The 8,441-nt window shown below is 63.5% G+C and overlaps 1 protein-coding gene across 1 annotated transcript; it reads right to left on the bottom strand.

The window, feature by feature from the left end:
- Window positions 1–1,180: 1,180 nt before the first annotated feature.
- On the bottom strand, window positions 1,181–2,346 carry PHLDA2 (pleckstrin homology like domain family A member 2). Its single transcript, XM_081279747.1, has 2 exons — window positions 1,788–2,346; window positions 1,181–1,499 (listed from the first exon to the last, which is right to left on the bottom strand). Exon 1 carries the CDS (start codon window positions 2,193–2,195, stop codon window positions 1,800–1,802), a length of 396 nt encoding a protein of 131 aa, XP_081135873.1. The 5' UTR covers window positions 2,196–2,346; the 3' UTR covers window positions 1,181–1,499; window positions 1,788–1,799.
- Window positions 2,347–8,441: the final 6,095 nt, after the last annotated feature.

Raw genomic sequence — 8,441 nt, 5'->3', positions numbered from 1 at the left:
TCAGAATTCCAAAGTCCCCAAACTGGGAGTGCCCTCAGAGAGCCAAGCTCACCCACTCCCAGCTGGACCCTGTGCCTGCCTGAACCCTGCCCCGCACAGGGCTCGCCTCCTGAACTTGGTCACTCCTCCAGGTGAGGCTGTGTGGGAGACATCTTGGGGGGCTGGGACACAGTCACTGCGAGGTCCCTGTGCTCTTGTTAGCTCTTTGGAACTCCTCCCAAAGAAATACTCAGGAGAAAATTCCTTACAAGGAATAATAATCTCCTCTCTGGAGCCAGCACCCAAGACTCTTGCAGGCCACTCAGCAAACGGACAGCCCCTCCCTAGTTCTGGTCCCCTGAGAAGCCTGAGACCCTCCCACACCGAGGGTCAGCGGCAAGCCTTAGGGCTCAGTTCTGGTCCTCCACTCCCTCACCCTGCCCTTCACCAGGCAGCCCCCCAGCCTGGGAACAGCTGGTGTCTCTTCCCTCTTCCTCTACCCATTGATCTTATGGGGGGGGGGTGACCCACTTCCTGTGCCCCGCCCGCCAGGGGCCAGGTGACACCAATTCTCTGCGTCTATGTCATAGAGGACACAGCCAGGTGCAGAGGGAGGAGTTACAGCTCCACAGGTATCCCTGGGAGTGAGCTCTCAGGGCTCCCACCCAAGTCAGTCCTGGGCCAGCCTGCCCCACCTCGGAGATGGCCTGGGAACACGATCCCCACCTGCTGGCCCCATGTCTCAGGCACTGGTCAGGAGGACTGGCAGCTGGACTCTAGAGCCATCATGGTCCAGCCCAGGGTGGGGTCAAGAGGAGTGCCTTGGGGCAGGCAGCCAGAAGGCCTTCCGGTTGGCTGGCCACTGGACAGGTGGTGTGTGGGCAAGAGGAGGTAGTTGAGGACAGCCGCCCCTCCCTGTACAGCAGCAGCTCAGGTCTGGGGGAGGTGCACTGGCTTTGGGGACAGGCAGTGAGTGGACTCCCACAGCAGGCATAGCCACCAGGCTTGTCCTCACACCACACCCAGGAGCAGAGGGTAGCCAGGGCCACACCCAAGGCATTTCCTGGCCTCTGGGGAGGCTTTGGACCCCACCCAGCAATGACAATGTTCATTCATAGCTACTTTCCTGTCTTCTGGCTGGCCAGGGCTGGGACTGCAGCCCTTCCCTCCACCCTCCCAGCAGGAAACTGCCCAGACTGGCTGGTAGAAAAAGAATAAGTCATGTCATTTATTTGGAATGGGCACATGGTTGCAAAAACAAAATATTAAAGACAGAACGTTTGACAACAAATAACATCAAAATAAATACATGGATAGTCCAATAAGTTAATGCGCCCGCGCAGCGGGGCGAGGTTCCGCACGCACGGGAACGTCCTCCTCTATGGGGCAGGAAAGCGGCGCCTTGTCCTCGCGTGGTCTGCGGTGTACCGCCCGCCCGAGCTCCCGCCGTCCGGGCACCCCTTGGGCTCCTGCCCAACACAGCCATGCGGCCGGTTCGGCCAGACTGGTCCGGTGTGGCTCTGTGGGGAGAGGGCTGGGTCAGGCAGGCGTGCCAGAGCGACTCGGGGCGCAGCTTGTGGGTCCCCGAGATCCTGACGCGAGTGGGGCAAGGGACGGCTCCTGCCGCGCAGCCGAGACGCCGTGGTTGTGCGGTGCCAAGTCCCTAAGGTAGCAAAACCTCCCTCCGGAATCGGAAGTTGGAGTTTTCCCAAGGGCGCGGGTCTGCGGCTGAGGGTCACGGCCCACACCCCGAGGGCTCCCCGAAGACCCCGGCCCGACGCCGCCAGGAACGCGCGGGCGACACTCACCGCGGCGCGGGCTCAGGGCGCACGGGCCGAGCCGGGCTCGGGCTGCGCGGCGGGCGCGGCGCGCTCCTGGCGGCTGCGGAAGTCCTCCAGGGCGCGGCGGTTCTGGAAGTCGATAAGCGCCAGAGTGATGGCCGCGTTCCAGCAGCTCTCGCCGGCGCAGCGGAAGTCGATCTCCTTGCGGTCGGTGGTGACGATGGTGAAGTAGACGTACTTGCCCGTGCGCTCCACGCAGTCCACCTTGAGGATGGAGTGGAAGCGCAGCTCCTTGGGGCGCGCGCCGGGCCCGGCGGGGAAGAGGCGCAGGCGGTCGGGGGTGAGCACGCCGCGCTTCTTCTTCCACAGCTGGAACAGGCTGTCGCTGCGCTTCTCCAGCTCGCCCTCGCGCAGCACCTCGCCGGGGGTCTTCATGTCGGGCGAGCGCTCGGGCGGTGGCGGTGGCGGTGGCGGTGGCGGCGCCGGCTGTGCGCCTCGTGGCCCGGCGCAGCGCTTATGTAGGCCCCGCCCCGCGTCACGCCCCCGCAGGCCCCGCCCTGGGCCCACCCCGCCGGCCTTCCGGAGCTGGCCTCCGCGTCCCTGCCCCAGCCTCTCCTGCTCCTGACGTCCCAGCTGCCCGGCCCGGTAAGGTGACTCGCGGTCTCCACCCCACCCGGGCGCCGGCCCCGCGGAGAAATGCGCTGCAGCCGGCCGTGCCCGCGGTGACTCACCGCCGGGAAGGCCCGGGAAGCGCCCGCGGGCCCCGGACTAGTCCGGGAAGGGGGGCAGTAGGCCTGGGACCCATTCGCCCAGGCGACCCGAGATCTGGCCCTGCCGTTTCAGAGCTCTGGGTCGCGGCGCCTCTCGAGGTCGCTTTCGGGGTCACCCCAGACGCTCTCCAAAAATGGCCCTGCCCCAGCAGGCCTTATTGACCATCTTGGCACCCAGGGACTGCGCTTGGACTTCCCCCTGAACCTGTTTTCCCTTCTGTCATATGGGGACAGTGACCGTTATTAGCTCAGGCAGCACATGGGAAGGGGTCAGCAACCGGCAGGAGGAAGACAGCTACCCTCCTCCGTGGGCCCGTGTGTGTGTCCCCAGCTGGGAGAGGGCTCTGGCAGGGATAATGCAGCCCAGACCGGAGAGAGGCCAGAGGGGTATAGGGGTGGCGGCCAGTAGGGATATGCCGACGGGACCAGCCTGACCGCCGGGGCCACGGGGGCGGCTGCGTCATCGCCTCCCAGCCGGGCAGCCAGGCTGTCATTTATCGTCTTCCTTTAAAGGGCTTAATAGGAGCAGGAAGCCAAGGCCAGCTCCCGGTTCCCAGGGGTGGGGGTGGGGGTGGGGGTGCCAGGCTGTTCCAGGGCCCCAACCAGGGGCAGTCCTGGCAGGGGTGCTGCCCGGAAGTCCCACACTGAGGCTGGGAACAGCCTCCCCAGCTTCCTCCTCTGCAAGACTGGCACAAAGTGAAAGGCCGGCCCTTGGTTCAGGACACTACAAAGTTCAGAAGTGATAACAGAGCACACAACCAAGTTCCTGGACCCACCCTGCCCCACCCTGCGTGTCCTGGACAAGCCCCTTAACCTCCCAGAGCACAGTCCAGGATTGGGCCCTCAGGGTCACTTTGAGGAGTTAAAGGAGTGGGCAGGCACAGAGGACCAGGAGCATGGCCAGGTGGGGTGGGTGTGGGAGGGCCAGGTGGGTGGACCCAGAGTGGGGCGCCCAGGATCTGGCCTGTGGAGAACATCAGCATAAGGACTCGTGGCCAGGCATCTGGTCCTGCCTGTGACCTGTGGGGTGAGCAGGCCAGAGGGGTGGGTGAGGAGGATTCCCCTGCAGGACCCTCCATGAATAGGGAGTGAGCTCCCCATCCCTGCAGGCATCCCAGCTGACTGGTCAGCCGCAGGTGGGCGGGGGTAACACAGGATCATGCTAGGGGAGGCCTCAGTGGACTCTCCCTGGGCCCTCCCCCAGCCGCCTGGTCACTGTCCTGCGCAGGTCGTGGGCTGCGAGCAGACAGGCTGGGCAAGAGTTTCCTCTGGGAAGTGGGAGATAGGGGAAGGGACGAGAGGCAGAGTCACTACAAGTCCACAGGTGCCCAGTACCCTGCCTGGAACCCCCAGACCCAACAGAGCCCCCCAGCTCGTCTCCCCCTCCCAGAACCAGCCAGTGGAGCCTCGGCCCTGGCGTTGCTTGAGCACCTACGGGCCTGGCTGGTGCTGGGACCCCAGAGGAGAGGGGAGGGGAGACCCACTTCACTGCAGGTGCCAGCAGGGGCATGGCACACATGGGAATAGGTGGCAGGGGACCATGGGACGGAGAGGACAGCTTGGAGGACTCTGCTGTAAGTCCTGAGGAGACCCCGAAGGCCAGGTGGTACCTGTGTGCTGGGCACTATTCCCAGCCGCTACCCACTAGCCAGGGAACACCTGAAGTGCGTGTTCCACCCTCTAGGTGAAAAAGCCTGGCTCGGGAGACGCTGGGGCCCAGGAGGCGAGTGCGAGAAGCCGCCCTGCACTCTCAGGGAACCTCACCCCCACTGGACAGGGACCAGCGTGGGGTAGGGCGTGAGGCCTGGTGGGGGCCTCTCCGGGCTTCCTGCCAGCCCAGCCCAGCCCAGCCCAGCCCCCTCGGCTCTCTTCACAGTCCAGACCAGGTAGGGTGTGTGGCTCCTGATGGACTCGGGGCAGGCCGAGGCCAGGCCCACCGTCAACAGCCCCACCCAGAAGCCCGAGGACCCCCACTGCTGATGACCTGGCTCCTGCCTGGCCAAAGCCCTCTGCTTAGGACCTCGGGAGCTGCTGCCAACCTCCACCTCAGTGACACCCTGGGAGCAGTTACCCCCTCACAGATGCTCAAACAGGAGCAGCAGCATGCACGGTCACACTGCCACCAGGCCCCGTCACATGCCCCAGGTGGCCACCTCAGGGCCCTCTCTGGAGCATGGGGACTGGGGACCCTGTTTCTCAGGCTCTTGGGAACCTCACAGGCTGTTTGACAGGCCAGAGCCCAGAGGTCCTTCAGTAGTTGGAGACCAGGACCCACCAACTTCCTGCTGGCCACAGGGCCCTGGTGTGGATCTGGGCTGCCTCCCGGAAGCTGTCTGCCAGGGCTCTAGGCCAGGCAGGCGCTGGAGAGGGAGATGTGTACTCAGGAGTGGTACTCAGAGAGGTGAAGCAACCCAGCCAGGACCACACAGCATTCTGAGGCCTGTTCTGCGTCCCCTGCAGTCTCCTGCCCCTGTGGCTGAGACCTGGACGGGCTGTGCTGGCTCTGCCTCACTTGGTGGGGTCAGGCAGCGTCAGTCCCAGCCAAGTTTACTAATATTTATCTGAGGGCTGCATCCGGGATTCACAGAGCCTGGGCAGAGGGCCTCCACCACAGGCAGCGGCAGGTCAGACTGGGTCCCCAAACATCCGGCCTGGACACTCACTGTCCTGTCCAGCTCCCTGGCCCCTTGGTGCTGGAGCCCAGCAGTGGGTGGAATGGGGACACCTCTTTGAAACTCCCGAGTGAGGTCACTTCCCCGTGGTGACGAGACCAGCCCTCAGGCACTCGCCCAACCAGCAGGGCAATCTGGGGCCTGTGAGGAAGCTGTGTGTCATGGTGCCTGGCTGGGTGCCTGGGGCGGGATTCCTCCTCTTCCTGTGGGCGGCTTGAGGAAAGTCTCCTGTTCCCCTGTTGCGAGGACCCCAGCTCTCCTCCTCCTCCAGGAAGTCTCCTGGGATTGCCAGGGCACCCTGCATCTACTGCCCGGGCCGAACTGCTCACACAGGAACCTGGGGGCTGGGGGCCGGAGTCATGTGGCCCAAGCCAGGGACTGTGACTCAGGCCCTCCCTCCCTGGGCCTCTCTCCTCCCAGCTGCAGCCTGAGGAAAGTGAGAGGCCCAGGGCGGGAGGCGGGTAGGCCTGCCCCACCTGGTTTCAGTCACCATGGCTAGGCCCCAGGTGACTCCCATCTCGGGCTCCCTGAGCCCCCTGCCTGGAGCCTTGAAGCACAGGTGCCACCTCACCAGGTATTGAGGACCCAATGACAAACAGTGCTGCTACCCAGGACACCTCCCCTCCTTGGCATAAGGGTGAGCCCTCTTCATGCCTCAGCACCCTGCCAGGAAATCACCACCAGGAAGGATCCCAGGAGGCCCGGTCCACCAGCCTGGCCTTCTGCCCACTGCTCACCAAAATGGCCCATCTGCCCCAGGGATCCCAGCCCCCTCTCCTGCCAGGATCCGAACATGCCGAGGTGGGGGCTGGGTGCAATGCCAAGAGGGAGCGGCTGGGATGTGGGCAGTGGGTCCATCTGCCCCCACCCCACAACCCGTTTGGCTCTGAGTCCTGCTGGGGAGGGACATCTGAGGAGCGCTGGGACAGGCGGTGGGAGTGTCCTGGAGCCCCCTCCCGAAGGGATCTTCCGCCTTGTGTGCTCCAGAGAGCAGCCCTGGCCGTCCAGGGGGGCCCCAGCCGAGGGGAACTGCAGGGCAGGGCCGGCACCTCTGCCCAGCTGGGGTGGATGATGTGGACCCTCCAGGGTTAGGGGAGAAGGGTCCTGTCTGACACCTGTGTCACCCACAGAATGAAGAGCAGCAGCCAGCTGACGAGCAGGGGACCCTGGAGAGAACTGAATGCATGAACAAAGCAGGAAGGGACTGAGGTGGCCCCCATCCTGGAGGGTGGCCAGTCCCCAGAGGCTCCTCAGGCACAGAGACCACCGTGTCTGCTCGCCGCCCGCCCTGCCCGGGTCCTCCTTTGGCAGGTGGGGGACGGGCCTCCACGCGAGTTTCCAGTGAGTTCTTCCCTACTGTAAAGAATGACCAGGGGCTGGGCTGGGGCTCAGAGGTAGGGCGCTCGCCCAGCAGGGGCAGAGCCCTGGTTCGATCCCTGGCACCCCACAAAAAACACTTAATAAAGTCAAGGTATTGTGTGCAACTACAACCAAAAAGTAAATACTAAAAAATGAATTACCAAAATCAGTTACCAGTTGTAGACACAAAAGGGAAGAAAAAAGGCTAAAACCTCATCTGTCCCCACCAAGGACAACGTGGCCTTTGATCCTTTTAAAAAATATCCACAGGCCTGGTTTTTGCAGTGGCTGTCAGCACACATAGGGAGTGAGCTCCCCATCCCTGCCGGCATCCCAGCTGACTGGTCAGCCGCAGGTGGGCGGGGGTAACACAGGATCATGCTGAGGCTGAGGCGGGAGGACCACAGGCCAAGGCCACCCCGGGCAACTCGGTGAGACCCTGTCTAAAGTAAAAAGAAGTGCCCCTGCGTCTCCTTGTACATTTAACAGGACTGCCACGTGGTCACAGAACTGAAAGCAGGGACGGAGAGGGCGGAGGACAGGGAGGTTTCCACCTGGGAAGGAAGGGCGCGCTGACACACTGCAGCCGGGCAGGGGGGCGGCCACCATGCTGATAAGCCAGTCACAAAGGGCAGACACGGTGCCATCTGTTCCACGTGGCCTGAGAGCGATCAGAGCCAGCGAGGCAGAGTGACACGGGAGCCTGGGCCTGGGAGCCGGTGTGGGCGAGGAGGAAGCTCCGGAGGCGGAGGCGTGACACCGCACACCTAGCGAGTGTGCCCGGCGCCGGCTGCTAGCGGTGGTCAGGAGGCAAGCCGGCCGTGCGGTGCCACCCAGCAGGGTCATGGCATCAGCTTAACCACCGAGTTCCACGCTCAGCCCTTTCTATTTTTTGTTCTAGGGCAGGACCTCACTAGGTGGCTGAGGCTGGCCTGGAGCTTGCCATCGTCCTGCCTTAAGTCTCTAGGGTCACTGTATGCCACCACAGCCAGCTTCCTTGGGCCTTTCTGTGCCCATGTCTCCAGATATGATGGCCTGTTCCCCGACGGTCATTTCTCCTTTCCTATCAGCCCATCATGAGCTGAATGGTGGCCCCCAAATCACATGTTCGTGTCCCAATCCCCAGAATGTGTTAGTGTGACCTTTAGGAAGGAGATGTGAGTTATTACCTGGTTGGCCCTAAATGCCATCTCAAGTGTCCTCTAAGAGAAGCGTGAGGAGGAGAGTGCCCACAGAGGAGGCCACGTGAAGACAGAGGCAGACATGCAGTGGCCTGGAGCCCGGTGGCCTTCAGAGGGCAGCCCTGGCACACCCTGACCTCCCACCTGGCCTGGTTGGGGGGTGGGGCTGGAGCCAGGCTCAGGTGGGATGGATGTGTGGGTACCGGAGGCCGCAGCTGGCAAGGCCAGGAAAGGCCCCACGGCAGAGGAGATCCCAGGAACACCTTCCTCAGGCTGAGAGCAGAGGCTGTCGGTAGTACCCCCTCCCAAAGCTGAGGGTGGGCAAGGAGGGTGCCCGTAAGGCTGATGGGCGCCAGCTCCCTCCTAGCTGGCTGGCCCAGGCTCCTCTGCCTCCCCCACTTTGCCCCCTTTCCAGGCTGGCTACATCTGCAGACCGACAGCACCCAGCTCTGGTCTCCGAGCCTTAACAGCTGTGTGTGTGTGGGGGGGGGGGGGGGCAGGAGAGAAACACTGGCTGCGCCTCCCAGTTTCATCAAACTGCATGAAGTTCTTGTCCTTCTCCCCTTCCTGCCCACTCCTTATGTGGTGGGCAGGGGAATCTGGCCAGCTGGGACCCGGGCAGCATCCCTGGGCTAGGCTGCCTTCACTAGCTGACCTTCCCCGGCCAGGTCTGGACAAGGACAGAAACACCTCCAGGTC

This window comes from Spermophilus citellus, assembly GCF_964194105.1.
Source record: "Spermophilus citellus genome assembly, chromosome: 2".
In the NCBI taxonomy this organism is placed as follows: Eukaryota; Metazoa; Chordata; class Mammalia; order Rodentia; family Sciuridae; genus Spermophilus; species Spermophilus citellus.
The sequence above is the reverse complement of the archived record's forward strand: the minus strand, read 5'-3'. Positions and strand labels throughout refer to the sequence as shown.